General features: G+C 58.6%; 1 protein-coding gene across 3 annotated transcripts in view; it reads left to right on the top strand.

The window, feature by feature from the left end:
- SLCO4A1 (solute carrier organic anion transporter family member 4A1) overlaps nt 1–25434 on the top strand; it is a 31561-nt gene that overhangs the window by 4408 nt on the left and 1719 nt on the right. Inside the window, exons 3-13 of one of the 3 annotated variants that reach the window (XM_061436962.1) lie at nt 53–2706; nt 14409–15238; nt 16174–16264; nt 16866–16987; nt 17371–17482; nt 20239–20393; nt 21708–21903; nt 22445–22610; nt 22713–22885; nt 23147–23211; nt 23828–23976. In XM_061436962.1, coding sequence (XP_061292946.1) covers nt 14476–15238; nt 16174–16264; nt 16866–16987; nt 17371–17482; nt 20239–20393; nt 21708–21903; nt 22445–22610; nt 22713–22885; nt 23147–23211; nt 23828–23976 — 1992 coding nt within the window. In that variant the 5' untranslated portion in view covers nt 53–2706; nt 14409–14475. Of the gene's footprint in view, nt 1–52; nt 2707–3184; nt 3294–3885; nt 13475–14408; nt 15239–16173; nt 16265–16865; nt 16988–17370; nt 17483–20238; nt 20394–21707; nt 21904–22444; nt 22611–22712; nt 22886–23146; nt 23212–23827; nt 23977–25434 lie in introns of those variants that run through there. The other 2 variants (XM_061436961.1, XM_061436963.1) reach the window with 2 other exon arrangements.

The following is a 25434-nucleotide window of genomic DNA, read 5'->3' as shown; positions in this document are numbered from 1 at the left end:
CCAGAGAAAATTTCTGTCTTTTTCTTCCGATCTTAGGAGATGACACACTTAGGAGGAGACACACTTCCCCGAAGTGAGATGTCCAGCTGAAGCCAGCTGAAGTCCATAGAGAGAGGCGAGTGTCCACACCAGCACCCCAATTTCAGTTCCTTGTCGAGGGGTGGTGCTCCAAACACAATGCCAGAGGACAATGATTGACCATAAAAATGTGAAAATCTATGCAGTTCCTAGAGCTGCCCAGATAGCAGTGGAACCTGGTTTGTGCTTTCTTTCACTTTTAATGACTTCCTCTGCAGACAAAGCCCCACCAGGACAGAACTTACCAAGTTCAGAAAGTCCCAGGGCATTCTACCAGGCTACCCTTATTCTCAAAAGTTGCTGGGCTCTGTGGGCGACCTTTTGGGCCTCCTCCAGCCCCTCCTAATTCTTCCAGGGGAAGATAGGGTCACCTGACCCCCCAGTGCTGGTGGCCAGGATCTGAGCTAGATCTTGGACCCCTTGACACCCCAGGCAGCTGCTGCCCTGTGGCAGGCTGCATGGCACAGGGTCCCAGGGCAAGCAGGTGCTCCCAGGGCCTTTGGGGTGCCTGAGCTCAGGCTAACCTTGTCCTTCACCATCTCCCTGATTTCAATCAAACACATGTCCATTGAGTCAGTGAGGCCATCCAACCATCTCATTCTCTGTCATCCCCTTTTCCTCATGCTCTCAATCTTTCCTAGCATCAGGGTCTTTTCCAAAGAGTCAGCTCTGTGGCCCAAGTATTGGAACTTCAGTATCAGTCCTTCCAATGAATATTCAGGGTTGATTTCCTTAGGATTGATGGGTCTGATCTCCTTGCTGTCCAAGGAACTGTCGGGAGTCTTCTCCAGCACCACAGTTCGAAAGCATCAATTCTTCTTCACTCAGCCTTCTTCATGGTTCAAATCTCACATCCACACATGACTCCTGGCCATGATCTAATACCATTTTCTGTCTTTATCTATTTTTTTATGGTAACCTCTTCATGGTAATGACACATATTTATCTTTTTAAAAATAAATTCACTCTTTTAGTAAAATACATGTCTTGTTCAAAGAAAAAAAATGTGTAAATAATGGTTTCAAGGAATAAAATCTACAATGAAGTTTGGAAACACTGAATCTGATCCTGCCTCTGACATCTGAAAGGCTTTCATAGCATCCCCATGAGAAGAGGGGCTAGTTCTGCTCACACACCTCCTGTGATGGGGAGCTCACTACATACAAAAGGCAGGCAGCCCTATTTAGCTTTCCAGGGCAGTGCTGAGCCCAGGTCTACAGGGCAACTCGACTCTCCATCCTCACGGGGACATCTCTGTATAGTGGGCACTCGTTTACACCCGCAGCCTGCTCTGCCAGGTAAAACAGCCAACTGGGCAGCAGTTCCACTTCCTCTTGGAGGGAACCTTGCCACCCAGGAACAACAGTTGGTGGTTTTTTCTCTTAAAGAGCAGCACCAGGAATGGAGGCCAGTGTTCCAGGAGGAGCTGGACCTTTCCCCGGCTTCCAGGAGTGGAGGCTAGGAGGCAGCCACTAGCCCTGGGGACATCACCAGGAACTCCCAGGACCACTAGAGAGTAGGCAAAAGCTGGGCTCTGAAGGAAGAGCATTTCACAAATAACTGTGTGACTGGGGCCTTCCCCTATAAGCCCCAGCACCTCTTCCTCTGGCTCCGACTGCCCCCTTCCACCTCCCCCACAGGAAGAGGCCAGCCTCTCATACATCCTTTGTGGTTCCGTGGGCCTTACTACCCTAGGGTCACAGTTTGATCATTACTCTGTTATCCAACTTATCTCAGGATTCAAACACAGACACACGCATGGTTCACTTCTGTAAGTTTCTTTTTAAAATAGATGTAAAGGAAAATAAAAAGGAAAAATTGTGGAATGTTATTGTGATCAGCTACTAATATGTCCCTTCCTGGAAAGTCTTATGAGTCCTTACATGGGCCAACTTCTTGCCCTGTTTTGTTTCATTCAATGTTTTCAACAGCCCTTTAAGGAAGCTTCATCATCACTCTTTGGTAAAACAACGTAGTAACTGAAAGAGTTTCCACTGTGGCTCAGTGGTAAAAAAAAAAAAAAAAATTTGCCTGCAATGGAGGAGAGGCAGGCAGGAGAGGAGGTTTAGACGAGGGTTGGACCCCTGGGTAGGGAAAATCCCTTGGAGGAGGAAATGGCAATCCACTCCAGTATTCTTGCCTGGGAAAATCCCAATCCATGGGGTCCCAAAAGAGTTGGACGTCTGACCGGCCAACTAAACAAGTCATCACTCCCGCTTTACTGATGATGAAACAGGCTCTGAGAGATTAAGCACTGTGTTCAAGGTTAGGAACATGGGAGGATCTGAAAACGCTCTCAGGCTGAGGGCAAAGGGTGTAGTGCTCCGCCCACGCCTGACATCTACTGACGTCAAAAAAAGGATCCTTTTACTGAAAAGGCAACGTGCGAAAAACAGTGGATTCCCCAAGGGAGGTGCCGACCTCACCTTACCGGCGTGACCTGGCCCACGTCCTCGGCACTTCCCCAAACACGCAATCCCAAACTCTCAGGGGCGCCAGGCGCACCCGAAGGGCCACGCACGGGTAGACGTCCCGACCTGGACCAAGGCCAGACCGAGGCCGGCAGTGGCCGCGGTACGGGAGCCTCCGCCCCGGCCCCCACCTACCACAGGAGGCCTTTCCGAAGCGGTAGGGCGGGAAACTCACTCCCTCCTACGTCCTGTCCCACGGTCTCGTCCCACCAGCCCCGATTCAGTTCCGAGTCAGTTTGAAACTGAGTCGCCGCGTGACCTGGGCAGCAGACTTCACCGCTTGGCTCTCGGTTTCCCGGCCTGTGGCTCCGAGATGAGGGTCTCCCGGAGTTGGGACAGATTAGTCAGCGGAGGCGTCCGACCAGAGTCGGCTCCAAGGGCACGCGGGGCTCCGGTGCGGCGGCGACGAGGGTGTAGGAAAGGCGTCCAGGCCCCCGCCCCTCTGCCAGCGCTCCTTGCCTCCTGGGATCTCGCGCCCCCTCCTCCCTGCTCCAGCCCCGGGCTCCTCCCCTCGCCTCTCCAGCCCCGCCCGCTCCGCCGCCGCTGCGCGATTGGCCAGCTGTCACCTCAGTGGGCGGGCCCCGGGGAGCGAGGGGCCGGGCCCAGCCTACTCGGCGCTGCCATTGGCCAGAGTAGGTGAGGCCTCCGCGGCGGGCGGGCCTGGAGAGGATGAATGAAGAGGGAGTGGGCGCCGAGCGGCCGGCAGAGCGTGGTGAGCAGCGCGGCGGCCCGGACCTCTGGACTGTAAGTGCGCTGGGCAGCGAGGGCCGCGGACGTTCAGGGCGCCTTCATGGGCGCGCCGCCTGGGTGCGCCGGGCCGCGACCTGCTGACATCAGGGGCGCGGCAGGTGCCCGCAGACACTGGGCTGGGGCTAGGGGATCGAGGTGGCGCCGGCGCTGGCGCGGCTGGAATGCCAGGCAGCGCGGGACGCTGGGCCCCGGCAGTGCGCCCCGCCGCCCGCCTGCCCCTTGGGACCGGCTGCAAAACTGACCCCCTCTCGCTGCCAGTTCCTCGGGCAGGGCGCCTCTGCGGAGGCGAGCGGAAGGGAAGGGGACAGGTGGTGGTTGGGTTTCGGGCGGGGATGGAGGGAGGGCCGGGAGTGGTGGCCGGGGCAGGTGGCCCGTGCGCACGCAGCTCAGGCCACGCGGATGGCGCCAGTATAGACGCGCCTCTCGGAGAGGCTGGGCCCCCACCTGCGGCGGATGCTGCTACTGCTGAGTCAAGGAGGAAATCGTCATGAACCGAAGTTTCTCGCGGGTGGCCTCGCTTTGTTCGCGCCACCGCGCTCCAGACACCTCGGGGAGGGGAGCGCGGGCGGAGCCGGCTCCGCGGGCTGGGCGGGGTGGGTGCGAGGGACTGGTCCCAGCCTGTGCGATGCCCGGCGCTCCGCTGTCCCCGCCCCACCACGCGAGGTCCCCTGAACCCTGCACAGAGCCGGGGCTTGGGTACAGGGGTCCGGGAGCTGAGGGAGGAGGGACGAGTGTACAGCCCATGCTCTGCGCCCAGTGGGCAGCTTGGCCAGAGGCCTGGAAACCGAGGCAGAGGCTGGGATTCCAAGCCCGAGGAGCAAGCCTGGGCATTGCCCAACCTGGTGGGAAGAACCCGGCCAGGTATTGGGGCCTGGCCTCAGGGAAAGAGGCCCGTGGGTCCCCCTCCCCTTCCCCCATGTGCCCGGCTGGGGGCCCCCTCTGCTGGGTCAGACTTGGTGTGGGGCCTGTTTCTCTCAGGACCACATGAGTTTTCCACAGTGAAGTAACCAAGTTCCTAGTGACCGCTTTTCATGGTGCTTTTGGGAACTTGAGTTTGTTCTGTCTGATCAGAAACCGGCTCCAAGGAGGAGGTGGGGTGAACCGTGATCACGGTGGTGCTGTTTGGTTTTTTTTGTGCAGCCTGGAGTGTGTGGACTTCAGGGGAGAGAAGACACTGGGTTCAGCCAGGTCGGAGGAGCTCTAATACCAGCAGCAATCTAACGACAGCAGGCTGAGCTCTTGGGTCACTGAGCACTTAGCACAGCAGGCCTTGTGCTGCAGGCTTTGAGTATCAACTCATGGAAACCTCCCTCCACTCACATGGGAGCTACTGTTGCTCCCACTTCCCAGATGAGTAAACCGAGGCACTGAGCTGCAAGATGACTTGCCCAAAGTCACACTGGAGAATGTGGTAGAGAGGTTTGAGTCCATGTTTGTGTGATTCTGGACATTCTACAGCTCTGTACCTGGGGAAGAAGGAAACCCAGGAAAGCTAGGCCTGACGCAGGGCAAGGTCCCCAAAGGTGGGCGGCACCTTAGGGGACAGGAGCATTTGGCTGGACAGCCCAGGCCCATGGGGGCAGGGAGGAGGCTTTCCCAGGTGCTGCCAGAGGGCAAGGAGGGAGAGGCGTCCTGGTGGGATCCCCACCTGCACCCTGACCATCCTGCATCAGGACTCATCTCTCAGTCCTGCTGGGCGAGGTTGGCAGACACTGCCTGGAAATTTTTCACAGGGCTGCTACCTACCCAATGGCTATGACCTAACTCTGCTTCCCTGGGCGTGGCCTCTGTGGCCAGTGTCCCAGCCAAGTCCCTTCCCACTGCCATGGTGAGGCAGCTGGGAGATGGGAAGTCAGGCAGGACAACCGTGTGAGGGAGGTCTTGGGGCTGGTGTCTGGTCCTAGCCTCTGGTCTGGTTTGAGTGCCCAATTCCCAATGACTCAGCATGGAGAGCCTGACCCTTGCTGGGTCATGGATGGACCTTGGGCTGGTTGTGGCTTGGGCTCTGGATTATGTCTGGTTTCCAAACAGTTAAGGTCTCCCCTGCTCACTGTGAAGTCCAAGTTAACTCCAGGGCTCAGTGCTGTCTCCTCCATGCCCTCCATCATACTCATCTCCATGAGTGCGAATCCAGCCCAGGTCAGCACTGCTGAGCCATACAAATTCGCAGCTTCATGAACTCTTGCTCTGGAGTGAGTTTCTGCTACTTATGGTCAATTTGAGCCTCCCCACAGGCTACAGGCAGGTGCTGGCACAGACCCAGGTCCCCACCATCCTGATGGCACAGCAGGCCCAGTGGGGGTGCCCAGAGGACTCACCCTGGCCAAATTCCTGCTTTCTCCATTGCTTCCTCTGACTGGAGTGTGGACAGAGACCATGAAAATATTACCCCCTCACCCCGAGCCTTCTGCCCTCAGGTGCAGCAGAGAGCCCACTCCCTGCACCTGGAGGGGTATATACGATAGTCATCGGGACACTCAGCCACTTTTGTTCCTGGGCATTCAGCTGCTGTGTGGCCTTAGCATGGTCATGGTGAGCATGGGTGCCCACATCTGGGCAGGACCCCCGTCTTCACCATGGACAGGCCTGCTGGGACCCTGCCCCAAGACAAGGCCCGCCAGCTCGGGCCTCTGATGACCTGGGTTCACAGAGATTCGGTGGAGCCAAGTCCTGCTGTGGGGGAGGGGGGCCATCCCAGCTATGGACGTGCTGGACCCAGGATGTGTCGCCCGTGGGCTGGTCATGAGGACCCTTCCTCGGCTGGCCCAGGTCAGCCCTCAGCCCGCTGATGTCCATGATGGCCACGGCACAGCCCCCTTCCCACCAGAATTAGCCTCTTGGACCACGTCTCTGGGGGTGGAGGACGCACTCACAAACCACGTGCCTCTTATAAAAACTGCTCAGTCATGTGTGGCCACTGAGGCTGCCTCAGGTCCAAGTACCAGGCTGGCCTGGATCTGTTTGTCAGTGTCCAGAGTCACAGGCTCACGGACTGTGGGCTTCCAACATGTCCTCTCCTCCCATGTGGCCGGGGGCCACGTGAACATCCTCACCACGGGGCCGCCTTTCCCCAGTGGCTTTTTTACCCAGCAAGCCTTGGGGATACCTGAGGAATCCCCCCTCTACCCAGAAGACAGGGGTCTTGGGATTGCTGGGCTGAGGATGGTGCTCCCTTCCCACCTGGGCTTGCTCAGGCCCAACCTCTTGGCAAATGCATGGGGCTGGTACTTGGACCCGTAGGCCTAAGAGGCCACCTGGGAGTGGCAATGTCCAGCCTGTGCCAAGGCAGGCCCATCATGTGGACGGAACCTGCTCTCAGCACCCCCAGAGCCATGACAGCCTCTGCAGGTCTGTTCACCCCACCCTCCCACAGCCCGGGCTCGGGCTGTAGACTCAGGATAGGAGCAGGAATGTCCATGCTGAGACAGCAGGACACTCCCTGCTGGACAGGCCCTCCCAGGTCTCTTTCAGACAGTCCTTCATTGTCAGCTTCCATGCAAAGCAGCCGACTCCCTGCCCACTCACCTGTGTGTGGTCACCAGGTTTGCAAATTAGGGTGTGCCGATGCTGTAGTGGCTGCCCCAGGTCCCGCCGCCCGGGAGTCTGCTCTACAAATAGCTTTGAGACATGAAAGTCCCCTCCTCTTCCCCACCCAATCAGAGGAGGAGAGAGCAGGAGGAGTTTAGGAGGCGAGGGGAAATGGCTGCCTGCAGAGCCCCCGGGGTCATGGGGAATGGAAGGAGCAGGGTGGGGAGGCTGGGAGACCGCCAAGCGGGCCATGGTACAGGAGCTCCATGGGGCTGCTGTGTCGGTGCAGGGCAGTCACCACCGTGTGGTTGTGGCTGGTGGCCTTGGAGCAGTCAAGTCGGGATGTCTGCTGGCTGGAGCACAAGGAGGAAGGAGAAATGAAACTTGTGATTCTTCCCTGGTTGCCAAGTTCTCAGTGGCATCAGGATGGAGCCTGGAAGCACCCCACACGTGTGGATGGGCCCCACCTGCCCACCCCAGCCTCAGGTCTCCCTGGGGCATTTGTTTCAGCTGCAGCCAGTCTATCCCATGAGGAGCCAGGCTGAGGAGTCTCAGGGGCCCAGGCACCACCACCTGAGGCTTAACATATTACTCTGGGTAATCCTGCATCCTTCCTACCTGCTGGGCTTTGCAGACAGACTTCAACTGGGAGGAGTAAATGCCTGGGGCAGGCCTGAGGAAGAAGTGGGCAGGGCCAAGCAGGTGAATGTGAAAACCACCAAGGTCAGTCCTTTACTGACCCCAGATCTCAATTTCCATAGGCAGGGCCACAGTGAGCCACCCACATGGGGCTGCGGGCGACTGTGAAGATGCAGGAGTGGACCTGGGGAGAAGGAGCAGGAGGGGACCCGGAGTCCTTGGCACAGGCATCTCAGGATGCAGCCGATGTCCAGGTGTTGCAAGAAACCTTATCCTGCTAAGATAGCTGTGCATGAACACATAAGTACTTGCACACGCATGCACCTGAGTGCACTCTCTCACTTCTCTCGCAGAAGCCGCAGAAGCCCCAGGTGCGGAGCTGCTGGCCGGAGGCCCCAGGGAGCATATTGTTCTCCTGCTAATCCTCTTGCCTAATCCTTAAGGCTCTGACTCCCCCCAAGGAACAGGGAGAGGCTCTGGCAAGAGGGGAGACTCCCCCCACCCCATCCCCTCCTCCTGCTTCCGACCTGCTGCCCCCTGGCCAGGAGCAGGCCTGGGTGGGACAAGGAGCAGACATGGATGGGACAAGATTCCCCTGCAAGAGCAGGCTCCCTGGGGAGAGCTGTGTGTTCCACGTGGCCAAGGAGGACAGTCGCTCTCTTCCCTGCACATGGAGGGGATTCTCTCTGCGTCTAGGGCCAGGAGGGTGGTCAAAACCTTCATCAGAGTTGTTCCCAGCCTCAGACGTCTTTCCACGAGAACCAGGGCAGTAGAGCAGCAGAGTGGGCCTGCCTGGGTGGTTAGCAGGTACCCCAGGGCCACCAGTCCCCTGCTGCCCCCCACTTTGGGGTCACGTGGCTGGAGGACTCTGGAGACTCTGTCCTGGGGCCGTGGTCCAGCACAGGGCTGAGAGGAGCCCTCCTGACTCGGGGGTGAGAGTTACATCCCTAACCTGGGGGCACCCACGGTAGGGATTTCACATGTGCAGGAGATAGCTCAATGTGCCGGGCCCAGGGGACAGGCATGGATGAAGATGGTGGCAGTGTCCTGTCAGGTGCCCCTTCCCCACAGCTGGGCTCCCGGGCCTCTGTCAACTCCAAGCTGTGAGTCTCTCGGCAGCCTGTGCTGTTTGGATTTGCAGCTGGGACAGTTTACTACTGATTCTTAAGTGGTGGCCTGGAGTGTGGGGGACTGTGAACACTCGTGAACGGGACGGTGTCCTGGGGATCCTCACCCCCATTGCCCAGCACAGACCTTGCACAGCAGGTGTTGACTCAGAATTACCTGATGCGTGATTCAGGGTTCTCCGGAGAAGCCCAGTTGATAGGAGACAGATCGCTATAAAAAGAGACAAATTAGAAGAGCTCAGCCCATATAATTTTGCAAGATCTGCAGTTGCAAGCCAAGATCCGGCAGAGATGAAGTCATGGTTCCGTCTGAAAGCCACAGTCTTGAGACCCAGAAAGAACGATGAAGTGAAGGCAGGAAAATGCCCACGTCCCAGTTCAAAGGCAGCCCTGCTGGGCAGAAAGGGGAAGGGTCAGCCTTTCTGTTCTGTTCAGTCCTTCAACTGCCCGGATAAGGCCCACTGTCCTTAATCCACTGATTTAGATGCTCACTGATTACAGAAATGCCCTCACAGCCACACCTGCAATGTTTGTCCAGCGTCTGGGGGGTGAGCCCTGGGACCCACCAGACTGACAGGTAGAATCTGCCGTCACGCTGCTCTTGGCTCTGAGATCATGCACAAGGCACCAGTTTTAGCTGCAGGCTCAGCAGAAGTAGGGGGAGCACGAGATGTCTAGAGTTAGATGGCTGCAGGCTCTCAGGTGAGGGTACCTTTGCCCTGGACCTGGGGTGCTGGCCAGAGCAGGCCTGGCCCTCCTGTGGTTCAGCCTCCACCCATTGTCCCCGTCGTGTCCCTCACCTCCCATCTCCTGCTCGAGTCTTCCTTCACCGTCCAGCTGCAGTCACTCGACCCCTCAACCATCAGCCAAGCCTGAAAGTTCAGGTCTCAGAAGAGATGCCACGCCGCAGGTCAGGCCTCAGCAGCAGGTGGGAAGCGGATATGCTTTTCTGTTAAAACAATCTCCAAGTAGATGGAAACCTAGGCCACAAGCACAGGGCCCAGGAGAGGAATTGGAGGCATGGCCCAACTTCCTCCCCAAGCCCTGCAGCGTTATCCAGTCCTCGAGGGACCCAGCTGGCCTCTAAGTGGTGCTGCCACTGGACTCTGCCACCGGCTCACCCTCCCGCTCGCTTTTTGGCCTGAGACAGAGAAACAAAAGACAGTGGTCTTGGGGCTTGGCCTGGCCAACCATATGGAGGACAGCTGTGAAGTCATCTTCTCCTAGCTGAGCCTCGAGGGGTCGGGGGGCAGGGGTCACCTCTGACCATTGCAGAAGTAGGTCCAGGAAGGAAATCACCCTGAGTGGCCTGGGCTGCACCCCAGGCCCTAGCAGTGTTGTCTCAGGGAGCTGATGACCAGGAGCCCGAGACAGAGCAGCTGGCCATGCCCACCGCCCCTCACTCACACCTGAGTCTACATCCTGGACTCATTGCTGTGCCTGAAACGCCCTCATGCCAGTGCTGGCAGCTCCTGCAGACCCGATTCTCAGCAGACCTGTGGGTGAGATCAAGTCCTTGAGCTGCGCACATAGCAAAGTGTCCTTTAAGCACAGGGCAGGTGTCAGCATGACGGTCTGTGTTCACTTCTGGAGCCGGCTCCTAACCCACACACACCCAGCACACGTCACCCGAGATCTTGATACAAACTCAGGAATATCCTCCTGAGGACCTGGGTACACAGGGCCCTCCTCAAGGCTGAGATCCTCATGTCACGGGATCCATGTGCCTGCCAACGGAGGGGACACCAGGCGCCACTGGCTCCACATCATGGCTATCTCTGTCTGCCCCCTCTCCACACACAGACACCCCAGTGCCTCTGTCACACCAAGGCCCACCCACCCAGTTTCTGATCCAAACACCGCCGGTGAGGGTGGACGTCTCCAACTGGCTCACAACACACGGAGCAGAATCGGGCCTCAGTTACGGTTTGGTTGGATGCCGTCAGAGGCTGCCTAAACGGAGAGGGCTGGCGTCGAGGTCTGCACTCGGGCTGTTGTGTCCTGGCCATCACAGCCACTCCTGACGGACCTGGCCAGGAGGCACCAGGGCTGTGTACCGAGTGATGCTGTGGTCCCATTTGTTTCTCATGTCATACGGGTGGTGGCCACTGCTGGTCACCTGGTTATATGTCTAAAATGGGATTTTCTGTCTGCGAATTGAAGAGCAAGCGATGTGCCTGAGGATAGACTGACTTTCTGTGTTTGTGTCAGAGACCAGAGCTCATGGCTCAGATAAACTTCATGCTGAGCTGAAACTGTCTGCACCACCCACACTGGCCTTCCAGTCTCGTCAAATGGGCTGTTTTCAAACAGGAAGGACTGTTTCTTAGTGACCATTGCTAGTCATGAAAGATGAGCAGCCTGGCTGCCTCCTAAACCCTGCTGGGGCCCGATCCTGTCCTGGCCCCTCCATTTCTCCTGCTAGGGGGTCAGCGGGAGAGTTAAACAAGCTGGGGGAGGGGTAAACAAGTCTGCAATTTTGCAGATCCTCCTGGGAACACCCACCCATCGATGATAACTCCTTGGCTCGGTACTGCCCTCCATCCCCATGGACCACTGGACCAGCCTCTCCGAGCAGCCAATCCCCTAGGCCTGCTTGGGGCAACTCACTCTGGGTCTATCCTAGCCCAGGTTGGGGGTCCAGGGCCCTGTTGGTTATGTGTGTGCATTCACGTGTTTGAGCGTGAAAAGTGCAGACAGTGGTATGTGCTCAGGTGCACACACAGACGTGTTGGTGCATGTGTGTGCACCTGCCTGTGTACACACGTTGAGACAAAACACTGGAGGGACGAGCCCCACAGCACCAACACACGCTGGCCTCTGGGCAATGATTAGCCTCTTCTGTTTTTCTCTGAGTTTCTGTGTTGGGAGAGTGTCAGAGCCACGGGGCTGGGGGTGGGGAGGCAGAGCTGTCCTGTCCCAGGGGTCACGCTTGTCACCAGCCACGCTCTTCCACAGTGGCCCGGGCTCCTGTGTGAACCGTGGGCAAAGCTGCGTCGGGAGCTGGTCTGCGGGTGCAGATATATTGATTTCTGTCCCCTAGGAGCCTTGATGATCCTTCCCCTTCTGCAGGCACCTTCCTTGTAGTTCTCATGACTGAGCCTGGCGTGCCAGGGTGCGTAGCTCTATAAACATAGCTCCGGGCGTCGTCATGGCCCCAGGGATGACTGAGGGGGAATTTTTTCTGTCCACGCTCGGCCTTGAGATCTAGATGCTGATTGCCTGGCAGTGCCAGTTTCCAAAATAAACAGTAGACTGCATGAGTCAATGACACACAGTTGGTCACGGTTCTTTGAATGAAATGTCGTCAAGGACACGGGTGACTCTCACACGTGGTCTCATCCTAACCGGCCCCGGCTGGCTGTGTGACCTCGAGGAAATTGCTGACCTCTCTGGGTCCACTTTCCTTTCCTGGAAGATGGGCCGTGGCCAGGTGTGCACCAACGACAGGGACACAGCCTGGGTGTGGAGCTCAGACACCAGAAAGTGGGATGTTGCTGTTTCGTGCCCACGGCCTGGCCCCAAGGGAGGCTGGAGAAAAGGCCAGAGTGAGGCTAAAATTAGCCAACACGAAGCCTCTGAGGAGGAGGCCGAGGTCTGTAGGAAAGATGGGGCACCCCAGCCTCAGTGCACCTGCCTCATGGGAGGCGGTGCTCCCAGTCCCCTCCCAACGCAGAACTGCCTCCGGGCCCGGGGTGTGGTCCCACCACAGCCACTTCCCTCACCGTGGGCTGCTTCCCAGTTTGCAAGATTAACACAGAATAAGCCATTCTTTTGTTTTAAAACAGTCAGTCCTGGGAATTCCCCTGTGGTCCAGTGGTTGGTGGTGGTGGTTTTGTTGTTAAGTCAGGTCCAACTCCTCCAACCTCATGGACTGTAGCCTGCCAGGCTCTTCTGTCCGTGGGATTATCCAGGCAAGAATACTGGAGTATTTCCATTTCCTCTGAGATTCCACACTGCAGGGGGCCCAGGTTCAATCCCTGCTTGGGAAACTAAGATCCTGTAAGCCAGGCAGCTCTCATGGCCAAAAACCAGCCCACGGACACCCCAAAACTGCCATCCCAAGGACTGAAGGATCTGTTTGTGGTCACTGCCTGAAAAGCCCTCTTTGCTCTCAAGCAGCAGGGCCCAGGCAAGGCGCAACTGCACTGAGGCACGCCTGGTGTCCCTCCCTGACCCCATCCCTGGCCCGAGAGAGTGTTAGTGGGAACAGCCCTCTGCCCTTACCGCTGGACATACATCCTGTTCTGAGTGCCTGTGGCCTCCTGGAAGCCAGGATTCCTTGGGGGATGCGTGAGGGTCCTATAACAGAGGACCACCAACAGGAGACTTACAAGGACAGAACTTTGTTCCTCCAGGTCTGGAGGCCAGAGTCTGGGTGTGGGAAGGGTTGCCATTCGTCTGGAGACTCCGGGGTGGGGCCTTCTCGCCTCTTCAGCTCCTGGTCCCCTCACCCCCACTGGCGTCCTGGGCTTGTGGCTGCATCACTGCATCTCTGCCTCCTTGTCGATGGCTTCTCTCCTGAGGACACAGTCACAGGATTTGGGGCCATCCCCAAGCCAGGTTGTGCGTGCGTGCCCAGTTGTGTCTGACTCTTTGTGACCTCAGGGACTGGAGCCTGCCAGGCTCCTCTGCCCATGGGATTTCCCAAGCAAGAATACTGGAGTGGGTTGCCCGTGCCCTCCTCCAGGAGATCTTCCTGACCCAGGGATCAAACCCGTGTCTCCTGAATTACAGGCGGATTTCAGGATGGCCGCATCTCAAATCAAAGATCACGTCTGCAAAGACGCTTTTTCCAGATAAGGTCACATTCGGAGTGGCGGGGGACATTCCTTTTCTGGGGGACCACCATTCTCACTCCCAAAGCGGCTCCATCACCAGGTGCCTGAAGGGCTTGGTCCACAGATCTGATCTGAGATGAGTCTGGGGCAGCCTCAGGCCTCTGGGCAGCGGCCCCTCCCCTGGCATTTTCATGGCGGCAGGGGTGTAGGTGCAAGCGAGGTGGGAAAATCAGCTTCTTTCCTCTTAGGATGCAGGGTGCTTATTGCCGTGTGGGTTCCCAGGCAACCTTGGGGCAGACAGAGGGCCTGTTGACCTGGCCTAGGGACCGCCCTCTCTCAAAGTTTGGGGGTGTTGGGGTGACAGGAGCCCCTGGGAGCCTCAAGATGAGTGATTTCATGGCCCTGACTGAACTCCTTTTGGGCAGGGGCCAGGGGTCAGAGGGAGGCCCAGAGAGGGCAGGCTGGGAGTTTGCAGAAAGATGCAGGGTTGGCATGACCTCCCTTAACCTGCCTGTGGGGCCGCAGACCACGGTGGTTTCAGCATCTTGAGAGACTGGCCACAGGCGAGGCCCAGTGCCAGCTGACCCTCCTATCCAGTGCCACCCCAGGGGTCTGAGGCACCTGCCCTTATCCCTTCCTCACTTCCCACTCTCCACACTCTGGACTCGGATGGTTTTCCCTTTTGTGCGAGAGTGTGAAGCCAGCTGGGTGTGAGTTCAGAGTAGGGGGCAGTCAGCTGTCCCAGGCGGAACACACAGCTCAAGCTGGTGAGCCAAGGCCACGGGGAAGGTGTAGGTCGGGGAGACTCAGGTGTTCACACAATGTCCAACTCGGTCCTGCTGTATCTCGGCTCTGCTCTCTGCTATGTGGCCTTGTTCAGGCTGGGGGTGCCCTGAGTGTGTGGGTCTGGATCCCAGGAGGGGGCTGGTCAGGGAGGCCACCCCCACCAGGCTGGACACCAGGCAGGCAGAGTGCAAGGCCTGGGGGAGGGTTCTCCTGGAGCTGGAAACACTAACCAACAATTCTTCCCGCAGATTGATCCAGCCGCTGGAATCTCGCGTGTCCGTTCCCACTGCCGTCACTGCCACACCCTCAGCGGAGATGCCCCAGCACTCGACGGGAGACAAGCCCCTCGTCTCAAAGCCACAGCTGGTCTTCCCCGGCCCAGCCTCGGGCACCGACAGCGAGTGTGACCGCACACCCCCCAGCAGGCGGGTGTCCCTCAGTGCGCCCCTGAGCCAGCCGCTGTGCCAGCCCGAGAAGTGTGGGCCCCGGGCGGCCCAGGAGGTGTGCTACGTGGCAGCTGGACAGCCCGGGGAGGCCTGTGGCTGGCGGGCCTTCGCCCCCACGTGCCTGCAGGCCTTCAACACGCCGCAGGGCTTCCTGCTGTTCCTGTGCGTGGCCTCCTTCCTGCAGGGCATGACGGTGAACGGCTTCATCAACACCGTCATCACATCCATCGAGCGGCGCTACGACCTTCACAGCTACCAGAGCGGCCTCATTGCCAGCTCCTACGACGTGGCCGCCTGCCTCTGCCTCACCTTCGTCAGCTACTTCGGAGGCCACGGCCACAAGCCCCGCTGGTTGGGCTGGGGCGTGCTGGTCATGGGCGCCGGCTCGCTGGTCTTCGCACTGCCGCACTTCACCGCCGGCCGCTATGAGGTGCAGATGGACGAGGTCGTGGGGACCTGCTGGGCCAACCACAGCTCAACGTGCAAGGACGGCGCCTCCGGCCTGTCCAGCTACCGGCTGGTCTTCATGCTGGGCCAATTCCTGCATGGCATGGGTGCCACACCGCTCTACACACTGGGCGTCACCTACCTGGATGAGAACGTCAAGTCCAGCTACTCACCGGTCTACATTGGTGAGTGGGCGGGCGTGCTGGCGGTGAGGCCCACCGGGCGTCTGCTCGTGGCCCAGCCCCATCCAAGCCCCTTATGTGCATTTCCTCATTGGCCACATGTGGTCACATCTGGCCTCAGGGGCTCCTAGGCGAGGTGGCAGGTGAGCACGGGACTGAATTTCACCTGATGCCTCAGGTGATGGAGGTGGTGCTGGCCAAGCTCAGCCTGACCCCCATACATCTTGAGGGTTCCAAAGCATGTGGACTCTGGTGGTCCAGTGGTTAGTACTCTGCACCTTCACTGCAGGAGGCCCAGGTTTGATCCCTGGTTGGGGAACTAAGATCCCGTGAGTTGGACTCAGCCGGTGGCCGGGTTACAGAGCTGGGCACTGCCATGCCTCCCGTGGGGGATGGCCTCGAGCCTCATGCCGCCCCCGAGACCCTCTTGTTTATTTGGGTGAGATTTCTGAGCTCTCAGCCTCATGCTGCCCACTTCTCTGAGTGCATCCTGCATGGTCTACTCTCCCAGGGCAGGGCCGGGCTCAGTGGAGAGCCCCCACCTGCGCTCCGGCCAGGCCAGGCTCGCTCGCTGTCCTGCTTCCTATTCCACCATCATGCAGCAGTTGCCATTCTGAGGTCTGAGGTGGGGGGAGCATTTGGGACCTAGGTGAGCCCACAGCCCCCCATGGGTGCCGCCCTCATCTTGCAAAATGAGGGTCTTGGGATCTTTTGAGGGAGAAATAGTCTGGGGCCATCTGCGAGGCTTTGAGAGGAATGTTTTAAAATCACCTTGAAAGGTTGTTGCCGGCCGATATCAGACACAGTGGAGACTGTACAAGGAACACCCGGGTTAAGGGGGATCCCCCCCAGGGCTGGGGTGGAGGGCAGTGATGCAGGGGGCTTCTCTCAGGTAGGCAGGTGGGGCGGGGGGTCCTGACGGCTCTGCTCCTTTCCAGCCACCTTCTACACCGCGGCCATCCTCGGCCCCGCAGCTGGCTACCTGGTGGGCGGCGCCCTGCTGAACATTTACACCGATATCAGCCAACAGTGAGTGACCTGGGCCCTACGCCTGTGGTCTAGACCACAGGGAAAGCGCCACTGTTGGTGCAGGGGGATGGTGGCCCTGGGCAGGGGTCCAGGCTGGCCCTGCTCTGATGGACCTGGGGGTCTGGGGGCCACTTGGAGAGTGTGGTCTGGGGGAGGGGACAATGTAGATGGACAGCCTCCCAGAGCCAAGAGAGATCAGCTGCGACTGCTCCTGTGCTCTTTGCCGAGGCCAGGGCACCAGCCACACCCCCTCTGCACTGCTTTGGGAGGAAGGGTGTGCCTTGCCCTGCTCTTGCTGGGACAGCCTGGCCCCCGCCAGCTGCCAGTCCTCACGGCCTTGTTGGGAGGCAGCCTGGCAGGCCCCAGAGGAAGGGACCTGAGGAGGCCGCACAGCATCTGCCAGTCGGTTACCACAGTGCATCCCCACCCCACGTCTTTCCTAATGCCCTGGTCCACTGCTGGTCCCAGACCTGGTGTGGGGGGTCATCAGGGCAGAGCCTTTGACCTCTGCCTCTCACTGACCAGCAAGCAGAAGGGTGCCTGGTGTGTGTGCTCTGGGTGCTGTGAGCACAACACTGACCCCAAGTGTCTCTTGCCGCAGGACGCAGCTGACCACTGAGAGCCCACTGTGGGTGGGTGCCTGGTGGGTCGGCTTCCTGGGCGCTGGGGCCGCTGCCTTCCTTGTCGCGATCCCCATCCTTGGCTACCCACGGCAGCTGCCAGGTGGGTGCTTCCCGCCCCTGGTGAGTGGGGGACAGGACATCCTGTCCCCTGCTCTTCCTCCTCCCTTCATCCACTGGCTGATGCTGCCCTCCTTAAGGGCGGCCCGACCTGTGAGCTCCCTCCATGCCTGCCACCTCTACCTGCTCAGGGACCCAAGGGAGAGGCTTGTTTCAGTGGGAGAGGTGCTCTCCTTTCAGTTCCTTCCCTCTGGTTCCCTGTTGAGCCCTGCAGACTCTCTCCCACCCGCCTTCCCTGCCAGTCTCTCACCACAGTGCATCTAGTGTCTGTCCAGGAGCCTTGTCTACCAGGAGCCTTGTCTCCCACACCCAGGAGAGGCATTGGGGCCTTGGGTCTCTGCCACTCACCAACACCCATCCTTTCAGGGTCCCAGCGCTATGTGGTCATGAGAGCATCTGAAACATACCAGCTGAAGGACAGTAGCCACAAGGTGACCAGCAACCCTGACTTCGGGAAAACCATCAGTGACCTGCCTCTGTAAGGACCTTGGGGGCCTCTCATCTGTGCCTGTGTGTCCTGCAGACCCTTTAGGGTCTTCCACATGCTAGGTCTTCACCCTCAGCTAGGAGAGTCCTGTGACCCCTCCAGGGCCATGTGGGAAGCCCACACCCCCTATACATCCCATGACCCAGCAACCTTCAGGTCTTGGCTCCAAAACTTAGGCATAGAGATTAAGAAGCAGCAGATAGAACCTCCTGGCATGGAGCCACTGAGGGCCAGTTCTGACACCCCACAGTGCCTGCCCCCCACTGCCCAGGCCTGTGGACCCAGGGACCCGCACACAGGAGCACGTTCATACTCCTGCATGGCAGGTTCTGGGGGCCGTGCCTGGTACCTCCTCGTGGTCACTACGTGAACCCCTGATGCTAGGGTGAGTTGCCCCGCAGACGAGTCCACAGTCCTCAGGGAAGCTACTGACCCCACCCCCAGGAGTCACCCCTCCGCCTGTCCTCTGATCGTTTCACTGGGCATCACCTGCATGTGCCCTCAGGGCTCCATGGAAGGAACCATCCAGCCTCCACCTCCCCTTGGGCAGTGATGTCCTGTTTATGCCACGTGTGCCCCGGCCTCACTTTGCCGACGTCACCGTGTCGGGACAAACAGAGCCAAGGCTGCTGGGATCTCAGAGGGACCGCATTGGGAGGGGGCTCCTGGTGGGCCAGGACTCCTCATCAGGGCATTCTGTGAGGGGCTCTCCCAGGCAGGGGGAGGAGGCCCTCAAATCACCTGCCTGAATTCAGCCTCACTGAGCGCCCACCTGCCCCGCAGCTTCCCGAACCCATGAGTGTCCCCTTTTGGGGGTGGGTACTGTCAGTGGTGGAAATGAGTCCCCGATGTCTGTCCTCAACACAGGGAGGATGACATGGGGTCAGGGAAGCCCTGGGCTTCTTGCTGCCTGGTTAGACTCCCAAGAAGAGCCACCCACTCAGGAGTTGCCCCTGAGACTGGCAGAGCCGGCCCAGGGCCACACTGGCTGGGGACACGCTCGTCCTGTCTCCTAACACCACAGTGGAGCTGGGTGAAGGGCCACCCACTCCTTCCGAGCAGCGCCAGCACCACGGGTGTTAACAGCCTGATCCTCATAGCCCCAGGGACAAAGTGCAGAGATAAGGAGATTTCTGCTCAGGCTTGGCTCCCTGAACTGGCTGCTGCTGATAAAAGGAATCCAGGAACATGGCCCTCTGTCAAGGTCGTGACTAGTTCTCTGAGCCAAAGTTCAATACAGTAATTTCAGTTGAGGAACCTACAGACAGGGATTAAAAAATGAGGAAGTTCATGTATTTCTTGGAAGAGTCACCTGGCCTGAGCCTCGCTGAGCATCCCCACAGCCTGAGCAGGTCTGGGCAGGTCCGGGAAGGGACTGGCCACACCCAGGGCTTCCCCGTCACCACACACACAAACACAAACACACACACAGACACACACACAAACACTCACACACGCATACATAGGCACACATGCACGCACACAGGCACACTCACACACACACAGTCTAGTCACAGACAGCCTCACCAAGATAGCATTTCCTCTGCATCTTATTTCCTCCATGTACGTGGGACTCGGACAGTTGACCAGAAAGAAGCCTGGTCATAAGTCCTCTAGTCTGGAAGTCAGTTCTAAAATGGAATCAGGTCCCTGTCTGCATCAGGAGGGAGACAGGCCGCTCTGAGGTTAACCTGAGCAGCTCCGGGGTGGGGTGACTTCATTAGTGTCGATCCCTTCCCCCGGGGGTTGTGACCGCACTGCGAGCTCCTACCAGGCAGGATCCAATTTATTGTTGGCCTGTGCCCTCAAAATGAAGAGCATTTCAGTGTCAGGTGTGAGCACTGCTTTGACAGGTGCGCTGACAGCTGGGTCTGGCGGAGTTTCCCTCCTGGGAGGGTCACGCTCTTGTCTGAGGGACTGGTTCTCCGGGTGGGTCTCCCTCCTAGGAGTGTGACCCAGAGTGTCTCAGGGTGTGGGACTTCCCTCCTGGGAGGCTGAGCCGCAATGTCTGAGGGGCTGGCTCTGCGGGCAGGAGGCTCATGAGGCCTCAGCTGCAGACACAGAGAATATGAGCAAAGGCGGCCGTCCTCAGCCGCTGTGACAGGCTCTGTCAACATAGCCATTTGTCACCAGACTTTGCCTCCTCGTGGGCACCTGAGAAGACCCATGGCTCCAAGAGAAACTGCCCACAGCCCACATCGCTTTCTCAAGCCCCTGGTGTCACTCCATTAGCCACTGTCCCCCAAGTGCCCACCAAGAGGAGTTGGGAACCAGTCAAGCCCACCAGGGGCTCCTTGGAGGGGTGTCTGGCTCCAAACCATGGGTCTTCCCACCACCCCTGGTGGTGCTTGAGTCAGGCCCCCGCAGGCCCCGAGCCCCTCTCCTGGCGGCCACCCAGTCCTGGATGACGAAGGCCGCCTGTCCCAGGCCTCTCTGCTGGTCCTCCCAGCTGCCCCCGGGGCTGATTCAGTAGCATTGCGATCCCTCGGAGTCTCTCTCCACACTGGAGCCAGACTCTGTGACCCCCGCCTTTCCCAGCAAGCCATGGGCTCCAGACCCCGGCACCAGCGCTCGCCTGCCCCATGCTTGGTTTCTCTGGAGTAAATGTGGGGTGCCCCTGCTCTCCTGCACCCCGCCCACGCCTCCCTCAGAACCAGAGCTCTTTGTGTCCTGGTGGAAGGGGCTCTGACTCTGGCCCACTCTGATTCTCAGTCTCTTCTCTCTGGTCTCCATTCCCCTCCCCGCAGCTCCATCTGGCTCCTCCTAAAGAACCCCACGTTCATCCTGCTCTGCCTGGCCGGGGCCACCGAGGCCACGCTCATCGCTGGCATGTCCACGTTCGGGCCCAAGTTCCTCGAGTCGCAGTTCAGCCTCAGCGCCTCAGAAGCCGCCACCTTGTTTGGTGAGAACACTCCTTGAGTCTTAGGGGAACGGGTCCTCTGCTTTTTCATCAGTTTTCAGAGGGGCCTTTGATAATCTCTTCCAGAAAACCCCAGGCAGTGCCACCCACATGGGCCACACATCCTGGGTGCGTGGTCCTGCCCAGGCAGGGGCCCAGAGCAGACATCCAGGCTCCTACAAGAGAGCTCTGATCACACGAAGCCCTGCTCCCCGATGGGGAGGAAGGTCATTACTGGGGGCTGGCCGGTCTCTCCATGGGCCCCAGGGAGCCTGGGCTTTTGTGTCCCTGGTTGTGGTGGAAGGTGTTTGGGTGGCAGATCCCACTAGACTCCCTTGGGCCTGGCCGTCCCTGGGAGCCAGGTGATGAGTGTCCTGGGGGTCTCCCTCCTCCCAGCCCTGTTCATGGCATAGCCCTGTGTTTGGGGGCAACCACGGCCTCACAGAGGGCATGCTGGGCATGAGGTATGTGGGGTCCATCCTGGCCAGGCCCCACCCACAGGGCTCCCTTCCCTGCATAGGTGGATGATGTCAGATTGGGGCCCTAGACACCCCTCCTTGCTGGCCTCATGGCTGAGCCTGTCTGCCCACATCCCCACCCAAGCAGCTGTCTCCCCTTCCCCACAGCAGCCAACAATCCCTTCTTAGAACAGCATGTCCCTGGGGTCCCCAGAGCTGGTCTCAATCTGGGGAGAGGGGCTCACTGAGCCCAGGGGCTTTGAGGTCTCCTCCACCCCGTCCTGTCTGCACCCCATCTCTGGGTGACCTGGAAGCCACATGCCAATGAAGCCACGCACGCCATGTGCTCAGTCACCTCAGTTGTGTCCACCTCTCTGTGACCCTATGGACTGCAGCCCACCTGGCTCCCAGGGATTGAACTCAGGTCTCCCACATTGCCGGCAGATTCTTTACCATCTGAGCCACCAGGGAAGCCCTACTTGGTACCAAATGGCAGCAGCCACCAGCTTCTCCAAATACCTACTTGTGGTCAGACTCTGACTGCATGGGCCCAGTAGTGTGTTTGTCCTGGCCTCCCCAGCGGATGGGGCTGGGGGCCAGTGACCTGTCCTCTTCCCTGTCTGTTCTGCCCCTGCCTCCCTGGGCCTCTGAGTGGCTGGGCTGGCAGCCTCCCCAGGCCCCGGGGTCCCTGAGAGCACTGGTCAGAGTCCCCACATGAGGCGCAGAGCCCAGCACTGCCACGAAAATGGAGCCCCATGACTGTGCACCTCCATCTCCCCATCTGCAAAGCGGAGATGAGACCCAGCTGGCCCCACCCCCAAGGCCCCCAGGATGGCCCTGAGCCCTTTCCTCTCCTTAGGGTACCTGGTAGTGCCAGCAGGAGGTGGAGGCACATTCCTGGGTGGATTCTTTGTGAACAAATTCAAGCTCCGAGGCTCTGGGATCATCAAGTTCTGCCTGCTGTGCACCCTGGTCAGCCTGCTGGCCTCCCTCATCTTCCTCATGCACTGCCCCGGGGTGCCCATGGCGGGTGTGACCGCTGGCTACAATGGGAGGTAAGGGCCAGGCAGCACCGGGGTGAGGGGAGACCCCTGCTTGTGCTGGGGGGACCAGGGGTCCCTGAAACGGAGGTGGGGTCTGGCACTTGGGGTGCAGTCACTGGGTGGTTATAACAGCAAGGGGACTTCCCAGGTGGCGCTAGTGGTAAAGAATCTACCTGCCAATGCAGGAGACATAAGAGACATGGTTTTGATCCCTGGGTCGTGAAGATTCCCCTGGAGAAGGGAATGGCAACCCTCTCTAGTATTCTTGCCTGGAGAATCCCACAGACAAAGGAGCCTGGTGAGCTATGGTCCATGGGGTTACAAAGAGTTGGACATGACTGAAGTGACTTAGCAAATAAGCAAGCATAACAGCAAGGATGATGACTTCATTGGGGTCCGGTGGCTGGTCCCCGAGCCTCTGTCTGTAAAATGGGACAGCGGCAGCCCCAGCTGTGGAGCAAACTCAGAGAGTTCAGAACCCCTCAGCTGTGGGCCGGTGAGGACCAGACCCCAGCCTGGCCTCCCCTCCACCGTCACTCTCTTCTGCCCGCAGCCTCCTGCCTGAAGGCCACGTGGAGCTGATGGCTGCCTGCAACCTCCACTGCGGCTGCCAGCCGGAGCATTACAGCCCCGTGTGCGGCTCCGATGGCCTCATGTACTACTCACCATGCTACGCGGGTTGCTTGGAGATGGCCGTGTCCAGCCCGGGCGGCCAGAAGGTAAGAGTGGCTGCTCAGCATGTGGCCGGTGCCCGGTCGCGGGGCGGGGGTTGGGGCCCCGCCGCTTCCTCCTGTAATCAGCGCTGTTGTTGCGCTCCTCAGGTGTACCGAGACTGTAGCTGTGTCCCTCAGAATTTTTCCTCTGGTTTTGGCCATGCTACCGCAGGGAAATGCACTTCAACTTGTCAGAGAAAGCCCCTCCTTCTGGTTTTCATATTCGTTGTAATTGTCTTTACCTTCCTCAGCAGCATTCCTGCACTAACAGCAACTTTACGGTAAGCCCGGGGCGGGGTTCGCTCTGGTCCAGAACCTTCCCTTTGCAGCTAAGCTGGAGCTCTGCGGATCCCTGAGGGGTGTGTGCCGGGCCCCGAAGAGCTCTGGCAGGAAAGAGCTGACTGCCTCTGGCTGTGCTTGCCACCTGGGGAGGTGGTGATGCAGCCCGGGGCTCAGCCAGGACCCAGAGCCACCATGGGGGTGTTATGTGTCAGGCAACCAAGCTTCCCCAGGCATTGACTGGTGTTGGTTTTTCATTGCAGGTGCGTCTGTGATCAGCAGAGATCCTTTGCACTGGGAATCCAGTGGATCGTGGTTAGAACTCTAGGTACTGTGCTGTATAAGGAAGCCAAGCACAGTTGTGTGGTGTGTTCACTGCACAAGAGCAGGCGCCAGGCTCAAGAGCCTCCCAGCAGGAGGCTATGTCACCCCAGGGAAGGATGCCATTCCTTAAGAGTCCACTAGAGGGACCCCTGGCCATTTATTTGCCCTGAGGCTACCGTTGTTCGGTCACTTAATCTTAGCAAATCTGACTCTTTGCTACCCCATAGACTGCAGCATACCAGGCTTCCCTGTCCTTCACTATCCCCCAGAGTTTGCCCAAACTCATGTCCACTGAGTGGGTGATGCCATCCAACCATCTCTTCCTCCATTGCCCCTCAATGCCCCTCTTCCTCCTCCTGCCCTCAATCTTTCCTAGCATCAGGGTCTTTTCTAAACAGCCCAGAGTGTGCCCTTTCCTCAGCAACACAGACTTCACCAGAGTCAAAGGTCATGGGGCATCTTGGTTGCAGAGGCAAGTCCCCAGAGAAAGGAGCACTTAAGTTCCCATGCACCCCCTGAGAACACCTTCCCGAGGGCCCATGCTGTGTGGGTCACTGGCACTGCACCCCTGCCCCTGCTCCCCAGATGTGCCCAGGCACTGAGTGCACCTCTCCTCACAGGCAGCATCCCGGGGCCCATTGCCTTCGGCTGGGTGATCGACAAGGCGTGTCTGCTCTGGCAAGACCAGTGTGGCCAGCAGGGCTCCTGCTTTGTGTACCAGAATTCGGCCATGAGCTGGTACCTGCTCATCGCAGGGCTGGGGTACAAGGTGAGCAGGGCAGCGTCCCCCCAGGGGCACTGTGGGGGAGGGGTGGGAGCCCTAGAGTCCATTCCAAAGAGCCAAGAGCCTTCTCCCACTAGTTTGGGGGTCTGGGCAGCCCCTGGGTCCTTCCAACAGCTTCATCCCCCACTGGAAGGGGTGCCCTGGGTATCACCCCTGCTTCTGGTTCCCAGAAGGGGATCCTTCCCTGTTCCAAGTGGTCACTGTTGGGACGTGATGACCTGATGCCAGTGGAAGCAATGGTGGGACAGCAAGTCCAGGGCTTGTGTCCAGCCCACCCCTATCCCCCTGCCCTCTGGAGCCCTCACCATCCCCCACCCACTCACCATCACCCCCACCACCCCTGTGGCTTGCCCTGGGGCTCTAGTCAGCTGAGGCTTTGGAGAAATGAAAAAACACTCCCCTGAGCAAGAGTCAGGCAGGCCTTCCCACTCTGGGCTGGTGGGCTGGGAGGGTCCACAAGCTGAGTTTCTCCGTCTGCCTCTCTGGTGGGCCTTGAGTTACATCCCACTTCTCAGTCTGACCCTCTGCTTTCAACTCTTACAAGAACCTTTCTGCTGTATCTCTCCACACAAGCTCTGCAGGGAGAAGCTTAGTATTTTCATTTTGAATTTACCCCCATTGGAGGAAAAGGTGCAAGACTTCCCAAATAAAGCAGAATCCTAGGGCCGGTCTATAACAATGTCTTGGTTTTCTTCTTCGGGTGGAGGGTAGACTCGGGATGTCATACTGGCAGGGCCGCCTCTTTAGGGAGAGCCGCAAAGACAGGATTCTCAGTCACCTTTGGGTTTATCTCCCTGAAGATTAGCTTAAAAATAGCCAAGTGTGAGAAGGGATTTGTGCAGCCCTGGACAAGTAGGTCAATTCAAAGAGTCACGCCCACACAGGGAGCTGGCCCTCGCTTCCCTTTTTCCCTGTGTTGTGTGATCCCTCAGCCAGAGCAGCCAGCTGGTACCTGGACCACTGTCTGCCCAGATAGCACCCCCACAACTTCAGCACTGGGGTGGGATCAGCTCCCAAAGTCAGTGCTAATTTTAGTGGGGGAGAGGGGAGTGGCCAGGTGCTCCTGTTGGGTCACAAGGTCACTAGAGGAAATAGCCTCTTGTCACTGCAGTTTCAGGTCCATCCACCCAGGCAGTGCCCCTGGGAAAACCCAGCTTTCACACCTTAAACACACACACATACTGAGGCCAGCATGCCTGCCCACAATTCCATCTGCCAGATGGCCTATGACTCCAGCATCATCACGGGGTGATCTAGGCAGTGGCTGCAGTGAAGTGACCACCGATGCTGACCACCTCTTTCTTAGGTTCAGGGGCAGCTATGACAAAAGACCCCACACTGGGGCTTAGATAGAAATTAATTCTTTCTGTTCTGGAAGCCAAGTGTCCAAAATCAAGGTGTCTGTAGTATCCATTCCATCTGGGGTTTCCGAAGGGCTCTGTC

This window comes from Bos javanicus, chromosome 13 (assembly GCF_032452875.1).
Source record: "Bos javanicus breed banteng chromosome 13, ARS-OSU_banteng_1.0, whole genome shotgun sequence".
Classification (NCBI taxonomy): domain Eukaryota; kingdom Metazoa; phylum Chordata; class Mammalia; order Artiodactyla; family Bovidae; genus Bos; species Bos javanicus.
The sequence above is the reverse complement of the archived record's forward strand: the minus strand, read 5'-3'. Positions and strand labels throughout refer to the sequence as shown.